Genomic DNA, 23324 nt, shown 5'->3' with positions numbered 1-23324 from the left:
TGAAACTAATAATATTGATCTGAAGTATATTAGTAGTGCTGCCGACTTTTTGATTTTATTCAGCGTATAGAACACGCTGAAATTCCAAAAGGATCGTAAAAGTACACCGGGTGCCTCGTAAAAATTGCAAGGAAAAAAAAGAGGTACGCACATAGCAGTTATGATCCCAAGAGTATGGGGCACAGTCCTATTTAACGTATTGTAGCTTTAGCGTCATATTTCATTCTACATGCAGGTACACAAAGCTGAATTGTTTCTCTTCTTGTCCAATTCCTGCTCTACTTTACATAAGGGAACGTTTTCAAATTAATATCCTAATATTATCATTTCAATTCAAATAGTATTTTTAAATAAAAATGTTATCATTTTTGTTTAATCTCTTTTTGTTGTGAGTTTACGATATTTTTTTACTACCAGGACAATCAAAAAACAAATTATATTTTAATATAAAAAATATTATTTACCGATATAAAAGTTCTTTTATGAAAAATTCAATAAAAAATTGTTTGCGATAAAATTTACAAGAGTGTTTTAATTTAAGAAATATTTATAGAGATTAAAATAGCTTTTTCTAAAATGATGATAATTTTGCGGCTTATATGTTTAAATTTTCTTTATTTTTTTTTTTTTTTTGAAAATTACTATCTTTATAATGCAGAGAAATTTAAGCGTAATTAGAACGGGACCATTAATTTCTGGCGAGCTTGAAAGTGTCGCTGAAACGAAAGCGTTCATTTGTTTTTCGCATTTTCTATGGGCAAATTCTCTTGACTCGAAAAAGCCCCCGGAAAGCTGGGAAACGTCCCTGCTCTTTTAGAGCAATTCGAACGATATCCTCTTTAAATTTATTGGTGCAACTTTTCCTCCCTTCACCATTAAGCACATACAAGCTTCCAACTGCAGAACAATCGGAAACTGATGAAAGTCTAGTAAATCACTATCGACAAGCGCGGGAAAAATCGAATCTACAGCCATTGAACAAAAGAAAAAAAAAGAGTAGGTAATAGATGCAAATGTTGTTGTTGAAAGTTTTTTCACTTGAATATAACCTTAAAAGCTTTTTGTATAACATTTTTTTTTTTGCAGATATTTTTTTCACCCATTGAAGATTTGATAATCGAGAATTGATGAGTGCTCTATATAAATACGTAATGCATCAACAAATGATGTTCAACGTAAAAAGAAAATCTTATCTTCAATACTATAAACTGGATATCTTTGTTAGAAAATGGTTTTGTTTCAGAAGAAAGTCCTGTACGTGATCTCATCGAGATGAGAAAGAAGCTCGTAAAAAGTGTGCAGCTTAGATGTAATGGAAAAATCGAGACAGCCACTGATGCTCAGCTACTTTGGTTTATCAATGATTTTTCTTCTTTCACTTCAATTGAACAAATTGCGCTTTCAATTTTCCACACTAAAATCGAAATTCAAAAATTAAATTTATTATTTTTAGATTGTATTGATGGTATTTCAAAAATTCTTTGAAAGCAGATTAAAACCTGTTTGAATAATGTGTGGTAGAAAATCAGTAACAGCCATTTTAATATTCGTCTTGCATAAAGGTGGAAGTAAAATATTCAGAAGGAGTCTTCTACGGAAGTAAGAAAGATAAAGAAAGAAGGAAAGTCATGCCTGGTCCATGAATATTGGAGAAACGTGCATCTTGTTTCCTGAACAAAACTTTCCTTATGTTCTTCCATTCTGTGGAAGAGTACGAAACACTCGTCATCAATAACACGTGGTGCAAACATTCCTAAAACTTTTGTTGAAACATCGACCGTCACCTGGCCGATGGCGATGCATTCAAGCTCTCTTCTAAACTTCCATAAAATTCACATCAACTTTTTTTCAAAAACTCAATTCAACCAATATTGTTTCAGTATATTAAAAATAATATTATGTAAAAAAGAATTTAATAGTTTGAGAAAATTAAATTCTACAGCAGCATAGTTTATTTCAAAATTATTTGGATTATTTTAGTAATATTACAAATTTTCAAAAAATCTAGCAATACATAAAATGTATAAAACTTTGTTGAAGCATAGTTTTAAAAACAATTTAGATCGAACATACAGATAAAGTGCAAAATATATTCGAAAATGAGATCAAAAGATAGTTCTAATGAGATTTAAAAAGCTTACCCACCTTATCAACGCAAGTGTACTATCCTTGGAATTTCCAGTAGATTAATGTAAAGAAAGATAGTGCTTTTAGATTTTGTTACAAAAAAAAATGTAAGCATTAAAAATTAAATAAATAAAAATTAAAAAAAATTTTTTTTTCAAATTTATAAGAAAATATAGAATTTATATTCTATACGCTGTCTTAACAGTAAAAGAATTTTTTTTTGTCCAAAGTATAAAAACTTTGGTGAATTTCAAGACAGACAGTGTGTAAGAAAAGTGGACGAGTTCCAAGAGTCCATCGATCAACGAAGCAGTAAACTTGGCTGGATTTGAACTTATCCTCAAGTTTGCGCCAATTTTGGCTGTGGCGAATTTTGGGATTATTAAACTCGCTTGTCATATCGTGCTCATAGAAATGAAATATTCTTCATTCGCCGGAAGTACACTCAAACTCTATGCGCAACTACACGTTTCAACATGTTTAGCGGAAATCGACATATCAATTTATATTCTCTAATTTTTATTTCCATTTTTAAAAATATAAATGAAATGAAATATGTTTAATTATGAAAGAAATAAAAATTCATGAATTGACACGCATATGAAATTAAACTGCGATGAATATAAAAAGAAAGCAATAAAAACTAATTTCTTTTGCAATTTTAAAATAAAGATTTTAGAATAAGAGAAAAGAAATGTCTACTTTAAATCAACAGAAGACCTCATTTCATTTCCAGTTACGACTTTTATTAATTTCCTTTTTTCCAACTTGTAAAATTGGAAAAGAATTTTTTCCTATAGAAGTCCAATAAACTTTGATTGCGAACGCTATTACTGTATCTTACTTTAGCGAATGTCTGCAGGTTGCTCTGAGGGAGTTGCAAAATAAATATCGTCTTCTTGTTGCATCACGCGGACGTTTAATTTACATGAAAATAGAACCTCAACCTCCAGAAACTCACGGAAACTGCTTACAAAACCTTTCACAAGTTGAAGGGATTAGGTAGCTTATTCTGTATATATAGTAATAGCTAAATAGAGTTAATTATGACACTGAACAATTGTGTAACTGTACAGGTAAAGTCTGACAAACGAAATTATTAATGTTGGCCAGTCCTTTTACCTTGAATGACATAATATGCTACATGGAAATTTTGTGCATAATGTTGCCCCTCATGGAACTTAGAACATGTTTTTTCCGTCAGTTAATTAATTTTAAAATTTAATAAAGAGAACAAAATTTTCTGCATGATAGTAATTTACAATTAGTTAATTTTAGAATCGGGAATTAATTTGAGAAAAAGTAAGAATTAAAATTTACTTGTAAAATTTTTTAACCATATTTGGGATGGCTTTGATATTTGCATAGGTTGCACAACTGGGATGCGAATCAACTTGAAAGCCGTTCAAGTCACAAAGTCCGATAACTGCAAAGCCATTCTCCCACTGATGCACACCCGTCTCATACCTCTGACCCACCATACAACTGTGGTTACAGGAACCATAGAGAAGATGAACATGGCAGTCGAATTGCGGTTTCCTAGCTTTTTGAACGACTCCAAATTGCAAATCAAGAATTTTGTTGCCAAATAGGAAAACACTATAAGCATCAAGGAGCTTTCCTCGCTTTTATTACAACGTCATTAAACAAACTGTGCCAAATTCATAAAAGTAATTATTCAAATAAACATTTCTTTTTATTCATAAAAATTAATGAGCAACAAATTTTCTTAAATTTTAATTTCGTATAATTATTTTTGTGCGATAAATTATTCAAGAGAGGACGAGAAAATTCCATTTTCTAAAACTGCTTAGCCATAAAATGTTTTTATATAAGATTGAAAAGTGTTTTTCATAACGTATAAGTAGTAAAAGTTGGTGCTTTTAGATCGCGATGGAAGAAAGGAGTGGCTCCGCATCCATGCCACTCACAGCTTAAGTTATCGCCATTAAAAGCTGTGGAGGGTTGTGTGCTCACACATGAAAGTGAGTAATTCCACCTACACATGTATGTTATTCATTGCCGTATATTTCACTTTCTTGTAGGAGTGAGTGTGTGTGTGTGTGTAGGCATGCAGCGTGCCTAGCCACCACTGATTGGAGGATCGTCGTTAAATCTAGACATAAATCTCATCCCCGCTTTTAATTCGCTTGCCTAGAAAAACAAGGCTCGTCTCTCCAATTCTCCTCCTGTGACGTATATAATTTATCTCCGAACTCGCAGTCTCAAACTTGTCTTTCTCTTATTTTTCCTATTTTTTCCTTTTCTTTTTTAATTTGCGAACCGAGATCGCCATTAACGACCATTTTTTTTTTTTGGGATAATTATTAGAAATATTTTCATATCGTATTATTATAGTTTGAATTTGGTATAAAGTAGGTATATCTATTACTATCGATAAAATTTTCTATAGAATAAAAATTGTGTCTTATATGGTTTTTAAATTTCTTTTTGCGACAATATTTCTATGTCACAAGGGAGGTATTCTTACATACGTGTGTTTGTTTATATTCCTTTTTTGCAGTAAAGGTGAAGTGAGAGCAAGATCGGGTCGTATATCAAATGGAAATAAAAATTCGTACCTCTGGCCTCTACGAAAAAGAAATATGAAAAAGAAAAGTTTTTGTTGTTGAAAAATAAATTAAAATTCAAAGAAATGATTGAATTACTTGTCTGTGAAAATTAATTAGATAATGAATAGAAATTGAAAGTGTCTCTGATTTATCAGATGGAAGATCAGCAGGTGGATTGATCAAAAAGGTTGCGCACCTGCCTGTTTTGTGATGGTCATCAAGGCTAAAGCATGACAAGCGTTTCTTACAGCATCCATTGCTCGGTATTTTCTATTAAGTGTAATGGGGTCGTTCGCATGAAACAGCACGATATATCGTTCCAAGTAGATTCGCAGGGAGCAATCTATGGGCTCTCTTACAGTTTGCTGCATATAAGTGATCCCCTTCGCAGAAGCCACAAACACGTCCTGTGTATCAACGCATATATATAGCTATACACGTTTCTGCCTCACAAAGTACCCAACTTTACATTCTCGACGCTTGCTTTTGGACATTATATTCTCAAAGCTTCTGCTTCTGTGTGGGCCGTATAGGCAAAGACGATTCGCCTTTGGTCCTGTCGCTCACAGCAGCCTGATTCAGACAGGAAAGCTATATCCTTGAACACAAGAATCGAATTCTTCTGTTTTTGCCTTTTCTCACAACTTATGGGATGCGCATACATCGCTAAGCAAAATCACAATCATTTATTCAAAAACAAACTCGTTTGTATACTTTATGCGTTTCTATCGATTATAAACTGAGTTTGACTATCATAAAATATTTCTGATGCTCTCAAGACTTTCGGGTAATGCAGAGGCACACCAGCCTTCCAGTTTGCTCACAATAATTTATTCATATGCCTCGAAAGGAAACTTTACAACAAACTTGTTAAGTTAAGAAACTACAAAAGCTATGTGTCCGCAAGAAAAATATACACAAAGAAACTTATAACTTTCATGGTAGGAAACATATCATTTTTTTTTTAAATATTATAATAAGAATTTTTGCAAAATATCTCGCACTTACGTTACAAACTCATTAAATTTTCAATGAAATTATATTCAAGAGCTTTCATACCCTTGAGGTGTTTTCAACAAAAGAGAAAAAAAGATTTTTATGTTCAAGTTGGTTTGTAATTTAGATCCTTATTTGATTTGAGGGCATCCGATATCAGGTACTTGAAAAGTTAAAAGACAAACTAAATCCAACTCAGAAATCTGTGCAACTGTTTGTTTAATTTTCAACTTAACTTCAGTTTACCTTCAATTAATCCTAGTCGAAATTAAATATTTACTCTATTTAACCGAGTCGATTCTTTTTTTCCAACATTATTTAAAAAAAAAATATGAATTTGAAAAACAATATTTTTTATTAAGTTTCTAAACAGTCCCATTCCAATTCCCATCAAGCTATACTAGAATCTACTCTCGAAATGCCTCTCTTCCCCCTTTAAAATCTCGTCCCACTATTCCTTCCTCCTCGTTGCTTCATTGGCTCTTCTATCTTGCAGTAGAAACTTCTTCCTTCTTTCTTTCTCATCTTTTAAAGGTTCTAAGTTGCACTCTTTTCTTCAGCGTCCAAGCACTGCAGCGCCCAAATGGCGTAGAAAAAAAGTTACAAGTCCACGAGAGATGTCTGGTTCTTCCGCGGGGCCGGCACGAGTGTATCGGCCTCATAGGCGCAGGGCCTGTAACCTCACAGGGCTGAATAAACTCGCAAAAATAGCCTCATCTATACGCAGAGTTGAAAATAAAATATTCTTATACTTCTCTAACTCATCTTTCTTCATTTATTTTTCTAAAATTACGCCTCTATAAATATACGTACATTTTTTATTATTAAAATTAAAAATAATAAAATAATTTTTTTTTTTAATTTCTTGTGTCATCAAATTTTTGGTTTTAATTCTATATTCTTTTCCAATGAGAATAATTTTCTTTTTTTCGAGTCACTCTCAAATCGACACAATGTTGAAAAGAAGAGAATTTAGTAGGGCGTCAATTTCCATCACTCGAAAGCATCGAGGTGGAATCTCGATTAAGAATGTGCTTCTCTCCTCGAACTGACTGAATTTCGACAGTTTATATTCTTACGGGATGAGAATCGATTCGCGTTAGATCTCGAAGCGAATGTCCGGGATGAGATGACTGTATATATATATATATATATAGCGAAAAAGAGCAAACCATCCGCCATTGTACGTGATCTCAATGTAAAAATCTCGATAGCTTAGAATTCTTGTCCGGTCAGTTCACGTGAAACTTTAATGTCTTAGATCTTCACTGGACTCACGTATTCTCCACGCTTCGAGTACTTCAATAAAACGTATTCCTTTTACAACAATTGATTCTCAAAAGATGCTTCTGCATTTTTAAAATTTCATATGAGAAGTTTCTTTTTTTTCAGTAGTGAAAATTGTTTTAATAACTGAAAATAGTTTTTCAATCAACTTTATTATATATTATTTCTCTTTTATATATTATAAAAAAATTTCGCCGCTGTCTCCAGTATAGGTCATTCCATGACAAGTGTACCAACCCATGTTTTTGACAAGGTTAGGTTAGAAATGGGTCATTCCATATCAAGAATAACCAACTATTGTACTAACCATGTCAAAAACATGGGTTGGTTACACTTGATATGGAATGACCCACATATATACCTAGATTAGTATTTTAATTTTGATTTTAACCTCAAACCCACAGGCGAATTAACGTGGAACAACCCATGTATCTACCTATACTATTATTAAAACGAACATAACCTCAAAATTCAAGGGCATAGGGTTCCAGGATTCAAGGTCAGAGATCAAACATAACCTCAAAATTCAAAGTCCTAGGTCTCCAGGATTCAAGGTCATGGATCAAACATAACCTTAAAATTCAAAACCATGGTTTCCAGAATTCAAAATCAGAGATCAAACATAACCTCAAAATTCAAGGAAATAGGTCATGTGACCTTTGGGTTTGAGGCTATGTCCGACAAACATAACTTCAAATTCCCCTAACCAAGAAACGAACATAACTTCAAAATTTAGATAAAATTTTTAATAATTTTAATACTTACAAGCCTTTAAAACGTTCTTTCGAATGGCGCTATTGGTTTTTTAAAAATTGAATTTTTTTTATTAAATTTTTTTAAACAAATTAGATAAACAAATTATTTTGCAAAAAGAAAAATTAGGGGTGTCTTTTTTTTCGATTATGCTATGAATTCAATAATTAGTTTGACGTTAGAAACGCTGTGTAATCTATGGGCCTTAATGGGTTAAAACGTTTTTAGAACGTTTCATATGTCAAACAAATAATATTCTAGAACATTATTTGAACATCCATGTTCATAAAATGTTTTAGCACATTACTTGGCGGACATGAAACGTTCTCTCTAAATCTGAATTAGTAGTTTTCTACTAATGAAAGAGTGCGTATTCGTTTACCAATTCAATTAGTAACAGTTTTGATTAATTTTTAGTAAAAGAAACTACTAATTGCTAGTATAAAACTACTAATTCATGGAGTAAATTGGCTTACTAATTTGAAATAGTAAAAAATACGACTTACTCCATAAATTAGTAGTTTTCAACTAGCAATTAGTAGTTTTCGAGGGGGAATTTACTCAGGTAGTCAAGTTTACACTTTTCCTGTAATACTTGTGTAATAACGTGTAATACCGTGTAATAATGCGTTATTACGGTGCTGTAATAACGCAAAAAAATCTGTAATATCTCTGTAATAATGTGTAATACTCTGTAATAACGTGTAATAACTTAGTAATAAGGGTAACATTAGGTGTAATACCGGTAGTCAAGTGTACACGTTTTTAACTAGTAAATTCCCCCTCGGTAGTTTTTTACTACAAATTAGTCAAAACTGTTACTAATTCAATTGGTAAACGAATGCGCACTCTTTCATTAGCAGAAAACTACTAATTCAGATTTAGAGAGAATTCTTAAAATGTTTTTAGAACGAACATGGTTTTTTGCCCACTGGGTGAACAACTTCTTTTTTTTATGGAAATCGATAATTATGAAACAGGGTGTAACCTTATTTATTTTAAATTTAACTCGCCTTTTGCCATAAATTTATAAAACACAAAATATATATTATATAAAAAAAATTAAATCCCAAAGCTTTTCCGCTTTTTTTCTTTTGCATTTCCTTGACCTCGTGCATGCTAAACAACACATGTCCTACATCTAACAATGAAACTTAAAAAAACAAAAGCCTTGAATTTTTCTTTTGTGTGGGAATAAAACTGCGACATTATTAAGACACGTTAAATTACAATTAGGTCACCGACGCGATGCGTCGCGACAGTGACAAAACAACTGTCTGACTTTCTTAGACTTGTTGCCTCTTTCCACTTATTTCTCTTTCTTTTCGTTTTACACAGTTTAATGACGGCCACTATATTTTCACTACTTCCACCATTACTCTCTAACTGTTGAAAAATCGTTTCCAATTTTTAATTTTCCTTTTATATATATAAAAACTGTAATTTTTTTTTCTAAAACTAAATTAAAATTACTCTAAAATTTTAAATTTTAATATATATATATATATATAGAAAAAAATTAATTAAAAATAAATTTAATTAACTTTAAGCTATTGAAATTATATTTGTTAAATATAATATTAAAAGATTGGAATACTTAATGAGACGTGCAATATTAAAACAAAAATTATAACAACATATTGCGGCTTTCAGATATACATGTGTAACCATAATGTTATTCCGGGGTAACAAGTTTGGTGTAGACATTTTTAAATATATCGAGAAAGAGGTTATTTCTTTTAGAGCGCTTTAAACCCTTTGGACCTCCAGAGAGTGTTGCAGGTTGCTGATCCTCCTCTGGTATGGAATGCTGAAGAGCTTAGCGTATTGGAAAAGGCGAGAGAAAAGAAGAGATGTTGTAACTTGCACGATTTACCATGTTCTCGCGTCGACCTTTTACCTATTTCTTTTTTTTTTTTTATATATATATATTCCTTCTTATACTCACTCACGTAAAACATATAACAAATTTTAGAAAATATGATGAAAAAATCAAATTAATATTAATAATTTAAATAGAACGTACTATTATTGATTAAAAGTTTATATTAATATTGGAAAATTATTTTTCTTTAAGAAAAGTAGCATAAAAATGAGAAGATTCTTCTGATTTTTTCCGCGGTATATTATAAAATTTTTCGTTTATTTGCTATAAGAAAACTTTATGAAACGTATACACATGAAATTTCCTTCCCTTCTAACAGTTAAGAAAAAAAGGATTATACCCCCAGGCATCTAATTATATTTCTTTTTTATTTATATTTCTAATAAAAAGAAAACATTCTTTATTCGTATAAAAAAATTCAATTCTATTAAAATGTATAAACATTAATTGTTTTCATTGATATAATTGTAATTTTCTGTATGCGTGGGATGTATCAATCGATTTATGTTTGGTAGACAAATTTGACATTTTTAAAAATAAAAGAATGATAATAAATTTTTCGTTTGCTTTCTGAGAAGATCAGGCAACAAAGTTCTTTAGGACTTTCCTAAAATGGAGAAGAAACATTCTTGGGTGGGTATTTAACAGAATAACGTCACTTGTTATGTGGGATGACTTTTTGTTGCGCGCGCTCTTGGTCTACAATGGTGTGGGTTTTCTTTAATTTCTCGACTCTCGCGTTTATAAGAAATGTGCGCAAATTGCAGAAAGTGTATTATACGTTGAAGCGTGCTCGTCCTCAGCAGGTATGCACATGCATGCCCATGTAGTATCTCATATTCTCTCGTGATTGTAACACAAAATGACTTTAGGCAAGCCTGAATGTATAATATTTCGTATCTCCTCACGTATGTATGAATCTTCGTGAGCACGAGAGCCAGGACAGATGCTGCGGATACGTTTACGAGTACCCAAACGGCTCACGGCACCACAACATTTCGCATATCAGTGACTCTCAACTCTAGCCCACTTAAAAAATTCTATAATAAATATTTTACTTGATAATTTTTATGCAGTCATAAAAGTATCATCATTTTAATATTTGTCCACAAATTATTTTATATACGATATATATAAAATATCGATGACCTCTAGGTGAAAGCGTGAAAAGCTCTCTGCTTTTACTTCATCAATGTCCAGCGTTCGCTAAAGCTGAACTGAATGAACGATTGATTGATAGACATGTATGTATATATGGTCTTAACTCGTTATTTCAGTCACGAAGAATTTATTGCAAACGTAAAAAGCTTCTGTTCCGGAAACGGAGATACCCAGTAAAACAAATTTTTTCGTATATGAAAACTTGAGTGACAAGAGATATAAATAAAACACAAACTCTATAGTAATTTTTATAAAAATATTTCTTCAATGAAAACCAAGTTCTGTTATTTGAAAAATAATTTTTTAAAAATATATCAGAAGATTGAAAAAAAAACTTTTATTTTACAAAAAAGCATCTCTTTCTGTTTTAGTGAGGAAGCAAAACTAGAAAAAATGTTTAGTTGAACATTTCTGTTTGCTGTGTAAAAATTTAATCACTATAATTTGTTAAGCTCTTACAACAAGCACACATTCCGCCTCATGAAATAGTTCTCAACAAAAGCTGAGTGCACGCTCTGGCACCACCTCCGGGATATCATAAAGTACTTTGTTTTTTCAAATGTGTATATATAGATATAAACCAATCTGAAAAAACTTGAAAAACTTTTTCCAGGAGCTTATCTGAAAGTTTTTAATTCTAGCAAGTACGTGCACACATGTACACTTTATTGATCCTTTAAGTATCGACGGGAAGTCTCTTTAAACACAAACAAGACTGACTTTACTCAACAATCGAGAATAAACTTTAATTGGACAGTTTCTTATTGTCTTTATAAATTTTAAAAAGTAAAATATTTAATAAATCATATTTTTAAATTTTCTCCAATTAAAAGAAAAGTAAAACTTTTGTTAGAAAATATTTCACAATTATTTTTCTCTAAAATATTCCCTTTACTTAAATAATTAATAAGTATTTGTGTCCTTCACTTTCAGAATAATAAACAACTTTTTTTTTTCTAAAATACATTAAATTTAAAAATTCCGAGGCAATAATAAATCCTATTTTTTTCCTCTTTAGGAAACTCGAATGTACCACGAAGAAAGATTTATAGTATAACTTCTCTAAGAACGGTGCTTTACTTTAAGGGAGTTTCTACTCGGGTGGAGTTGAGTTTTGGGTAAGGTTGCACAACTAAAGTACTGACTGACCGATACTGAAACATCCTGCTGAATTGCCAGTTTGGTACAAGGTGAGTAACAAGCTTCCAGCATCTCATTAGCCTGACGTAGTCTGATCTTTATTTCAAAGTTTCCTCTTGGAATCGCAAAACTTAGATTATATAGCTTCTTTTACATTTCAGCATATTTAAGAGTTGCTTTTAATATAATTATTTACCGAAAAAATATATTATTAATTAATTGTCTTTTTGATTAAAAAAACAATGTTCATTTTATTATAATTTTTGAGATCAAAAATGTCATATTAATTTTTAGATGATAAATTAATTTAACGATTTTATTACTGTAATACTATTATACACATCTTACTTAAATAATATTTTGCCACAAATTCTATTGTACTTCTAACTTTCTGTATATGTACGGAATAAAGTTTTATAACCAGAAGTTTGACTTGCAAAAGTTAAACACTGAATTGCATTGAAATTTATTGAATTACTTTCATGTCTTTCGTGTTAACTTTGACATTTCTAGACTTGGAAAAACTAAAAAAACAATACGTTATTTTTACTTTCTGCCTTTATTTAATATTTTCTCAAATCAATATTTAAAAATATTATATTTTTTTTAAATTTTCTATTTTTTTATAAAGACCAAGTGGAACAATTCAGTAAATTTACTTGTTGATTTAGATAATTTTCGAGGACGCCTTGCATATTAGCAGAGGGAGAAGCACAAGTGTGAAGAGAAACATCTGCATTCAGGCGTTAAGCTTGAGATTATATAACTGAACTTCAGTTTCTATACCCCAAAGGAAAAAATCGATATTTATCTTAGAGCTAAATAAATATTTATTTGTTATAAATAAATATTTATTTAATTCCAAGTAAATTTTTTTTATTTGTCACACTTATATATAATGATGCGTGAAAAAAGGATTAAAGTGTCAGTTTAATTTCGTTAAAAAATAAAAATATACCAACACCCGCATATTTCATTTAATTTCAATTACATGTATGCCGAACAGTGTCCCCCTTCCATATTTAGAAAGTAGATATTGTTCTTCCCTGGATATTGTTCACCGAGAGAAAACTTTTAGCGCACACACTCCATCAAATTGCTTTACTTTACTCTCACTGGAAACTTTGTAAACAATACATCGAGTTTAGCCTTGATGGAAAATGACATGGAAATGCAAACTTTTTACGTTCAAACTTTTAAAAAATCTTTGGAATTTCTATTTTTAAAATTAAATTACATATATTTGTTTTGAAAAGAAACTATTTTACTTTCCATTAGATGTAATATTTGTTATATATTTTATGTCGAGAGCAAACTTTTGTTATGAATTTTTCATAATTTATAAAAACTTACATCTTCTGCAGATAGAATTTGTGTTCCAGGTTGAGTAGTACCGATCCCTGAGTGTGGACGATGATGAAGAGATGCCGAAGTTTCATCTTTGGGACACACGCTCCTGTACCACGGTAACCCACTTGATGAATCTCTTCTTTCTCTATACTTCCTCCATACATGCCTAAAAAAGAGAATTTATATTTTATTCAAAATTTATTCATTTCAAATTATCCCGAGTCGAAATTTGAATCCTCTTTAGCTCCTCCTAAAACTGAATAAGCCCTCTTTTGTATTTTTTTAAACTCCCGTAAGCCCTCCTTTGAATGGTCTAGTTCGATTAAAATAAAACAAAAAAATACTTTTTTAATTATTTTGATTACAGCAAAATGAAATTTTTTTCACACAATTTCTCTTTAATCTTTAAAAACTGTAATTAACATACCCATGTGGAATCATTTCCGGAAACATTCCGGAAATTACTTATGAAAAGTTTCCGAAAGCTATTTCCAGATATTTCCCAGAAAATTTCCGGAAATCCCGATAAGTAATTTTTCCGGAATAAATCCGGAAATATCTTCCAGAAATTTTCCGGAAATTCTTCCACATGGAATATTTTGAAGCGTTTTCAAAAAATTAAAAGAGTTAGAGCAATTTCAAAATTTCCACTATTTTAATCAATTTTTAGGCCCTACTTTGCACAGAAAGAAAGGAATTGCTTACAGATGCTAACTGATGTTCGCTATCAGATCTATCAAAATTAGTAACCACAACTAAATTTTTTGCTATGACAACGAAAAAGTTTGCTATGATAAACAATATCAGTCTTAATTTTTAAAAATTTACTGTCACAACAACAAACTTTTTTTGACCCCACAACAAATTTGTTCGCTGTCCCTACATGGAGAAACTTTAGTTTATAAAATTTGATATTATAATACTAAATTTTACAAAAAGCCAATAGTAAACGAGGATATAGCGTTACCTTTGTGAAAATTACTATTTAAATATTATACTGAGTGAGTATTCTTAATTTGGAAAGAGTTTCTAAAAATATATGTTATATACCTGTGTAAATCTAATTTAATATTTTTAATTTATTTAAATTTATTAATTAAAATATAAATTATTAATATAAATAAAGTAAAATTTAAATTAAATTCTCAAAATTAAATATTGTTCAGTAAATTTCATTTTGTGTTTCCTTCACTGTTTAACTTTTTGAATAATTTTTAATTAAAAATTTGGAAAATTTCAACAATAATTAAAAAAAATTAGATTTTTTAAAAAGTTATTATTTTAAATAAATATAATAAAAAAATTCTAAGAATTACTTTTTTACAATATTTACTTGATATATACTTTTTTTGAAACTATTTTTTGTTTTGATTTTTTATTAAAATTTTTCAATATTTGATTTTCCGAGGGGGAATTTACTAGTTAAAAACGTGTACACTTGACTACCGGTATTACACCTCATATTACCCTTATTACTAAGTTATTACACGTTATTACAGAGTATTACACATTATTACAGAGATATTACAGATTTTTTTGCGTTATTACAGCACCGTAATAACGCATTATTACACGGTATTACACGTTATTACACAAGTATTACAGGAAGAGTGTACACTTGACTACCTGAGTAAATTCCCCCTCGTGATTTTCAGAAATTTTTATGAAACACTTAAAATAAATAAATTATTTTCAATAAAAGACAAAATAATAATAAGCACATATTTAAAAATAATTTTTTCATATGAAATCATACATTTGATGTGTTATATGTGAAATTTCAACCTACTTTTCATAATTATAATAATATAATATACTTTTAAATGATACCGATAAATTTATTTTGTAATACAGTAGTAGAAAATAATGTCATTTTTATCACTTCATCCTCTCTTACTATTGGTTTTTTGTAAAAATAATTATTATAATGTCAAATTTTACAAACTAATGTTTCTTCGTGATATATTAGCTAACGTTATTTGATGTGACAGCAAATAATTCGCTGTCGCACAGCAAATTTTTTCTATGCGTTTAAATCCAAACGTGGAAAAAAGGGAAATTTGCGCACATTCCAGGCAGCTAAGGAGGGTCTATTTAATCCTACTTTACTCCTAGAAAAGTAGACCTTAAATTTCGGCTCGAGATTCTACCTTTAATTAATTTATCAAAATAATTAAAATCTAAGTTAATATATAAAATAGTAATCGTGTAATTTTCTGGTAAATAGCAATATAAGATGGTAATATGTTTGTAAGATAAGTAACTAGCATGAGAGAAAATTTACCATTGAATTGCACCATTAATCAACGTCAATCTACTCGCTCGAAATGTCTACTATCGCCATTTCCGTCGTTACAACTCCTATATTCTATAATCCAAGTTCTGCTGACTTTATACAAACATTACAGTGACATAATATATAAGGTAAATAATTAATTTGCATTGAAAATTTATTTTTTCTTCTTAAAAGTTTGTTTAAAAAATGATATAATTGAAATTATTAAACGCAATTTTTCATTAAATGGATATTAAATATTTTATTATTTACCTTTTGAGACTTTGTAAAAAGAAGAATAAAAAACTGAGACTTAATCTTTCAATGGGGTGGAAAAATATAACTGCCACTTAATAAATATATGACAGCACTGAATCGTTGTCTAGAAACATATGGCACATATAAGATACCTGAACATAACTTTTCTCATAAAAGTGTTTATCCTCTGATATATACTTGCGCTTGCACCGAAACTCGTTTATATTGACATTTAGCTTTCAAAACCGCACAACTCGCAAGCAGCAAAAATCAAGGTATTCATGTAATTTAATTCACACGAATGCGGTTATGAAATACGTAATACACGGAAAAAAGGAATTACTTACAGATGCTCACTGATGTTTGCTATCGGATCTATCAAAATTACAGCTAAATTTTTTGCAATGACAATGAAAAAATTTGCTGCTCTCTAAATCTGAATTAGCAAAAATGTTTACTAATTTAAATTAGTGACACACTTTTTGCTTCTGAATTAGTAAAATTCAAAAAGCAAAAAGTGAGTCACTAATTCAAATTAGTAAACATTTTTGCTAATTCAGATTTACTGATTTAGAGAGTGTGATAAACAATATCAGTCTTAATTTTTTAAAATTTACTGTCATAAAAAACTTTTTTGACCCCACAGCAAATTTGTTCGCTGTCCCTATATTAGTTCCCAGGTAGAAAAATTAACATTACTAACGTTACTAATATTATTAACGTTACTAATGTTATTAACGTTAGTACCTATAAAAAAATTAAGAAACTTTTTCTAAATTGTATTTTTGCAGAAACTTGTCGAAAATCACTTCCACTTTTTTATTTTCATTACCGTTTCCACTTTCACTTTTTGTAATTCTCATTCCCATTTTCACTTCCACTTTTTATAATTTTCATTCCCGTTTTCACTTCCACTTTTTTATTTACATTACCACTTCCACTTTTTCTAATTCTCATTCGCACTTACATTCTCACTTCCACTCTTTCTAATCCTCATTTCCACTTTCACTTTTTCTAATTTTCATTCCCATTTTCACTTTTTTATTTTCATTACCACTTCCACTTCCACTTTTTCTAATTTTTATTCCCACTTCCCTTTTTCTAATTTTCATTCCCACTTCTACTCCCATTTTTTGCACTTCTAATTTTCATTAGCTGTTGTCATTTCGACTAAAACTCTTTCTAGTTTCCATTTACACAACCATTTCCACTTTTCTTAATTACAATGGATGGAAATTAGAAAAAGTGAAAGTGGTAATGGAAATTTAAAAAATAGGAATGGAAGTGGGAGTGAAAATATAAAAAAGTTGTAATGAAAATAAAAAGTGGAAGATGAAATGGGAATGAAAATTGGAACAAGTGGAAGTAGAAGTGAAAGTGGAAATGAGAATTAGAAAAAGTGGTAGTGGCAATGAATATAAAAAACTGGAAGTGGAAATAGGAATTGGAATGAAAAATAGAAAAAGTGGAAGTGGCAATGAATATAAAAAAATGGATGTGGAAATGGGGAATGAAAATTAGAAAAAGTGGAAGTGAAGTGGGGATGAGAATTTGAAAGCGTAGAAGTGAGAATGGAAGTGCGAATGAGAATTAGAAAAAGTAGAAGTAGAAATGGGAATGAAAATTATAAAAAGTTTAAGTGGAAGTGAAAGTGGTAATGGGAAAGTAGTGGCAAAGTTTCCGTGAAAATATATTTTAGAAACTCTTAATTTTTTTATAGGTACTAACGTTAGTAACATTAGTAACATTAGTAACGTTAGTAACGTTAATTTTTTCACCTGGGTTAACGTAATTTGCTGTGACAGCAAATAGTTCGCTGCCACAGCAAAATTTTTCTATGCGTGTATTAGACACGGAGAAAAGTATTAAGCGCCACGCGTCTGACTATATTCTGTTTGTACTACTTAAAACTTCTAGTCTATGCACTATTCCTATTTGTTGCGTCTAAGTCAGAATTTTACACTTTTTATTTTATAAAAGAAACCTTGAAAAACAGTATAAAATGTCACCTATCAAAAAAAATGATAAATTTTCTTTTTTCAAATAAAAGGCTTTATAAAAATTTTTGTAAAATTTTACGTTTTCATTATATATAAATCTTTGCCTTAAAAGAAAAGTCTATAAAACTCGAATGCGCACAAAATGTTCATTCGAGAATGTCATTCTAGGTTCAAAAGCTTCTCGTATAATTCGTTCATCTGCTCACTTCTCACATTGTCTAAACGAGTTGAGACGCATGGCAAAAAGCTATACGCAGCATTTCTATTCTGCACTTACATTTTCCTTCCTACTCAGTTTAAACTGTAATTTAACTATTCTCACTTTCAGTGCCAGAGATCATTAATTTTCCCTTGATGAACGAATTCATGTAGTCTTTATATAAAGGAACTTGTATAAATTGAGTTAACTAAATAAAAGTATAGGTATTTATTTCATTTAAATAATATCAAAGAATTATTAATTAATTATCATTTTACTTTTTCTCAAAGGAATTATTGTTTTGAAATTTCGAATAGAGTTTATTTGATTCAATGGTACATTATTTTATTTAATTAACCCATTAACGCCTATGCTTATTGCTTAGACAAATGAAAATGTCTGCAAAATCAAAATTGGAAACACGACTGCGATCCAAACTATTAACACTTACTTTTTTTAAAAAAATTATCGCATCTTTGAACAATTCACTTAATCTTGAAATCTATTGACAGTTATAATATTTTTAATGTTAAAACAATTGAATAACGATTTTTGATGGTACAGAAACACTCTTCTTTACCTACTGAAACCTACTGTAAGTATCAGATATTTGTTTCTTCAGTAAAATTGTTAAAAAATATTTTTAAATCTATGGGATGCTCAAGTCCCTCCCGTACCTAGAGGGTTAAACAAATTATTTTTTAAACAGTTCTTAACGTCAAAAGTTATTGTTTGGACCGCTGTCCTGGGGGTCAATTACGTAACTTTTTCCACATTCCTGATTCCACATTTCGTATTTCGGATTCCAGTTTCAAAATTCTGGATTCCACATTTTACATTCCGTATTCACGATTCCACATTTCGCATTTCAATTTCCACATTCCGGATCCTGGGCGATTTGTACCCCGATTTTGCGAAATGTGGAATCCGGAATGTATGATCTGGAATGTTGAATCCAGAATGTGCCCTCATAACAAAAGGATATCCCTAGGATATCCATATCAATGTTCGATATCCTAGAATGGTCCCCAGGATATCTTGGGATATCCAAACCGCCGGTCTGTGGGACATCAACAGGACATCCATAGGATATCCACAGGATATCCCTAAGACATCCACAAAATATCTATTGGATATTATATCGCAGGATATCCTCAGGATGTCTGTGGGATACTCTTAGGATATTCACGGGATATTTAATATCTCAACATATATTTTTAAAGGTTAAAATTGTTAAGCTAATATAATGAATAATAATACTTATAATAAAAACAAAAATCTTATGAACTTCTAATTTATTTTAAATGAAGATTTGAAACGCATTTTTCAAAGTTTTTAAATAAACTCATGCACTTAATGTATAATTAATATTAATAGTTATTCGTTATTTGCGGGGAAGAATTTATATTGTTTAAAGCCAATTTATTTTCTGTCAATATTAAGCATATGAATAAAGGAATGAATCACGAATGAGAAAAAAATTAGTTAATAATTTTTCAAATTAAACAACTTTCTCGAAAAACAAGTTGCATTTTATTTTATTTATATAAAATTTAATTCACAGAATATTTTCACTCGTAGTCTCATAATGACTTTAAAAACAGTATCCTGAGAATATCTTCTTGACATCCAGAAGATATACTGAGAATGTCCTGAAAATATCTGTGGGATATCCTGACGATATCTATGGGATATCCTGATGATATCTGTGGGATATCCTGACGATATCTATGGGATATCTGGAGGACATTTATGAAAGTCTATAGAGATATCCAGAAGATATCCTGTAGATATCCTCAGATATCCATGGGATATCCAAAGGATATTCAAACCGCCGATTTTTTTTGATATCCTTAAGAGATCCTTTTGATATCCATAGGAAATCCCTAGGATATCTGCGGGATATTATCAATATATCCCAAGATATCTTGTGTTATTAGGGTGGGATCCAGATTTTGGAATGTGGAAAGTGGAATCCAAAAAAAGTTACGTAATTGACACCCTGTTTCCAATTTTGATTTTGCAAATATTTCCATGTGTCTTAGCATGGGCGTTAATGGGTTAAGTATTTATTTACAATACTAGCCTAACCTATTTATTGAAAAGAAATTTTTTTCTTCAATTTTTAATAGACATTTAAGTAGCTGCTGTAGAATATAAATTTTATCTTGTACCTGTTACTTCGATGATATAATAAAAAAAGATCTCTTACCTAACACCAAATGCAATTCCCAAGGCGAATATCAGAGGTAGTAAGGTGGAAATGCAAGCCAAGAGGACGGTTTCCATGTCCGAAAATGCTGCAAGAATACCTGAAAGAAGAGAAGAAATTGTTTCTTTAAAAAAAAAACAGATCCCATGAGAAAAGAGGAAATTCAAGAAACATACGTTTCTATATACTTTCTATATTTGAAGACTTAAAATTAAATATAAAATTTTATTTAAAAAAAATCCTAAATACTTTCTCATTATATGATGAAAATGTAAAAAAAAGTGCTTCTCTACTAAATTTGTTGGTAGATATTCCAAACAGAGAACATAGAACAGCAGAGAAAGCAGTAATTTGAAATTTAATATTTGAATCAAACCGCATTTATATTAAAGTTACAGTAAACATAAATCAAATTGTCAAAACGTTGGTTAATTTGAAATGTATGTTAAAAGTTATACTCTGAAACTATTTCAAAAAATTTATTATCCTAATTTTCGCGAAATGAATTAAAATAATTTTTTCACATCGTTTTTTTTTATAAATGAAATAATATAAATATTAATTGAAAAATATTTTATAAATGTTTGAATAAAGAATGTGCAAAGATTTTTAAATATGAAAAGAATTTATGATTCTTGGAAAATCTGAAACAGAATTCCACACAGCATATTCCATGAAGGATCAGTGCGGAGCTTATGGCAATGCTCGTCATCTGTCATAACCTCATAACTGTGGAGAGTGGAGGTGTGTGGTGGTGTGAATTCAACGTCGAGGGCTTGAATCGTCATGTCGAGGAAACTCAAAATTATTCGTGTATAGAAGTGAATACGGCAATGAAAATGCACCCAAGTTCCGTAAAATCAAAGCATTGGCATTCCGACAAACATGAACCATTGGACAGACGAAAAATTATGTCAACTTGTTATTTTCTATTCGCGTTTCAATAATCTTTGGGATAAGGATCATCCCTGCTATCTTAAGGCTCAATGTAGATATGATGCTTATGAAAAAATTAGAAAAGTAAGATTTTTCTTCAATTTACATTCTATTTATGTAAAAAGGACAATACTTTATGTATATAATAATTCAGATTGCAAATCCGCAAACTATATTTGAATATCGACGACTATAGATTGAAATGGTAATTTTTATTCATAGAGTCTTTCCACGCCCGGTGTTACGGTCATCCATGTGTTATCGAAACTCTGGGACTTGCGAAACGATTATGTGGCTGAGTTGCGCAAAGTGCAACTTGAAAAAAAGCGGAATTCTCTCTATCGACCGAGGAAGAAATGGTTTTATACAATGCATCAATTTTTGTATCATCACCTCGATTCGGACGAAAAACCCAGCGAAAATTCTTGCGAAGTAATTACAAAATTATAATTTTTACAATTTAGTTTAAAAGATAATTTTCAATAACGCAATTATTTGTAAAAAGTAAGAGAAGCTTATGAAAGACAAAAAAAAAGGTGTAAGCTCCACGACAGAACCTTTATCCTCAACTTAATCTCTCTCTCTTCTATAGTGATAGCAATCTTTACTGCAATTCCAAGCTCTCAATTATTACTTCATTAAGAAGAATATTAGAAAATCCTTTTATATCTTCATTTACTAATTTTCCCTTATTTATTCTATCTATTTTTTATTATTTCATTGAAGGAAAGAATAGAAATAAAAGAGTTAAAACCAAGATCTTGTGTTAAAATCGAAAATCACTATTTGCAGGAAGAAAATCTCTCGGAATGCTGTGAAGACAAGGTGAAGGTAAGAGGCTCTCGTATTTTTCGTACGGTCCGTTATGAAGATAGGAAGTTTGGAAGTTGCAAACTTTGAACACGAAGTGGGATAGAAGTAGTTCTCGAAAGGTCTTCGCTTTTAAACTTTTTATCTCTCCCCATAAGGCGACCAGATAATTAACAGAAAAAAAGTATTTCTCTTTGAATTCTTCAATGGAGTGTTTTTTTCAATTAGTTTTTTTTTTAAATTCTTTTTCACCACCAAAATATTGATCCATCAATTATCTGTATTTCATTAGGAAAAAGCAAATATATTATGCACTTTTTGTCCTGATAGTCGTTCTACTAATAATTTTAATTAAAATTTTATGTTATTCAAATTAAACATTTCTTATTCATAAAGTTAGTCTATCCTTATAATTATTCATAATCTCATTGTCATTTAATTATTAGAATAAGTTATGGAATTTCTTTTTGTTGAAAATGCTCTTTTACTTATTGGTAATGACTTTTTAGGGATCAGACATAGAGAACGGTCATTTCAGTAAATCGAGACGAAAGTTGTTCCAGGATTCGACTTTCGAGGAACTAGAGAAGAAGACCGATAAATTTTTGACTAAAGGAAGCAAAAGAGGTCAATGTACTTCATCCTCCTTTTTCAAGTGCAGACACCAAGACCAGGAATATCGCTCCAACAACTTACAAACGTCCAAGTTATGGGTACCAACTTCCTTAGAATTACGAAGGTCAACACCAAAACCTACATCCTCGGAGAGGGAAGGATTTTCTTGCTGTTCAAATTGCTCGTGTTGCAGTAAAACCCCCAACTGGGAAAATCCAAACATTTCAGAGAAATTTAATCTACTGAATTCCAATAACGATTTAAAAGAATCCAAGTGCGGAACATGCAATCAAATTGATCATCTTGATGAAAAAGGTTACTTACATCATTTTATGTAACAAAATTTTAATCAAAAATTTTACCCCAAATTTTTAATTAATATATTAATGTTTACAGAAAGACAATATGAATTTGAAGAAACTGTCATTGTCACTTCTTCTGATTCTCTATGTAGTGAAAAAAACAATACTTTTGAAGATAACCAATTAAATAATGTTCGTCGTGTTCTTTGTCTCGATGAACTTAGTGATCATGTAACAAAAGCTTTAAATGAAATGTTTATGAAACTTTGTCCAGTTGATATTGCTTGTTTTAATTCTTATTGCTCTAATGAAACCTGTAGAGATGTAGAAAAAAATAAAGAAGAGAAAAGAAAGAGCACGTCTTCATCGAAAAATGAAAAAAGCAATTTCAGTAATCCAGACAATAGTTCGATTGCCGAAGGTACTTTATTAGTTTTCTATTTAT

The 23324-nt window shown here is 30.3% G+C and overlaps 2 protein-coding genes across 7 annotated transcripts in view; one reads left to right on the top strand and one right to left on the bottom strand.

The window, feature by feature from the left end:
• Positions 1 to 23324, bottom strand: part of LOC127279053 (uncharacterized) — a 95265-nt gene that overhangs the window by 51610 nt on the left and 20331 nt on the right. The window contains exons 3-4 of the mRNA XM_051301163.1: positions 20217 to 20316; positions 13276 to 13438 (exon numbers count right to left, since the gene is read on the bottom strand). Of these exons, the coding sequence (XP_051157120.1) occupies positions 13276 to 13438; positions 20217 to 20316 (263 nt within the window). The remainder of the gene's footprint in view (positions 1 to 13275; positions 13439 to 20216; positions 20317 to 23324) is intronic.
• The window catches only part of LOC127279054 (uncharacterized), a 34674-nt gene that overhangs the window by 10586 nt on the left and 764 nt on the right, over positions 1 to 23324 (top strand). For 4 of the 6 annotated variants that reach the window (XM_051301167.1, XM_051301168.1, XM_051301165.1 and 1 more), the window contains exons 2-8: positions 11801 to 11972; positions 13305 to 13388; positions 20870 to 21236; positions 21375 to 21584; positions 21945 to 21983; positions 22472 to 22892; positions 22974 to 23300. In XM_051301167.1, the coding sequence (XP_051157124.1) occupies positions 21102 to 21236; positions 21375 to 21584; positions 21945 to 21983; positions 22472 to 22892; positions 22974 to 23300 (1132 nt within the window). In that variant the 5' untranslated portion in view covers positions 11801 to 11972; positions 13305 to 13388; positions 20870 to 21101. Of the gene's footprint in view, positions 1 to 11115; positions 11325 to 11800; positions 11973 to 13304; positions 13389 to 20869; positions 21237 to 21374; positions 21585 to 21944; positions 21984 to 22471; positions 22893 to 22973; positions 23301 to 23324 lie in introns of those variants that run through there. The other 2 variants (XM_051301166.1, XM_051301169.1) reach the window with 2 other exon arrangements.

Source organism: Leptopilina boulardi, unplaced genomic scaffold, assembly GCF_019393585.1.
Source record: "Leptopilina boulardi isolate dan_hultmark-lab unplaced genomic scaffold, ZJU_Lbou_2.1 LbouV2_214, whole genome shotgun sequence".
Taxonomy (NCBI): Eukaryota; Metazoa; Arthropoda; class Insecta; order Hymenoptera; family Figitidae; genus Leptopilina; species Leptopilina boulardi.
The sequence above is the reverse complement of the archived record's forward strand: the minus strand, read 5'-3'. Positions and strand labels throughout refer to the sequence as shown.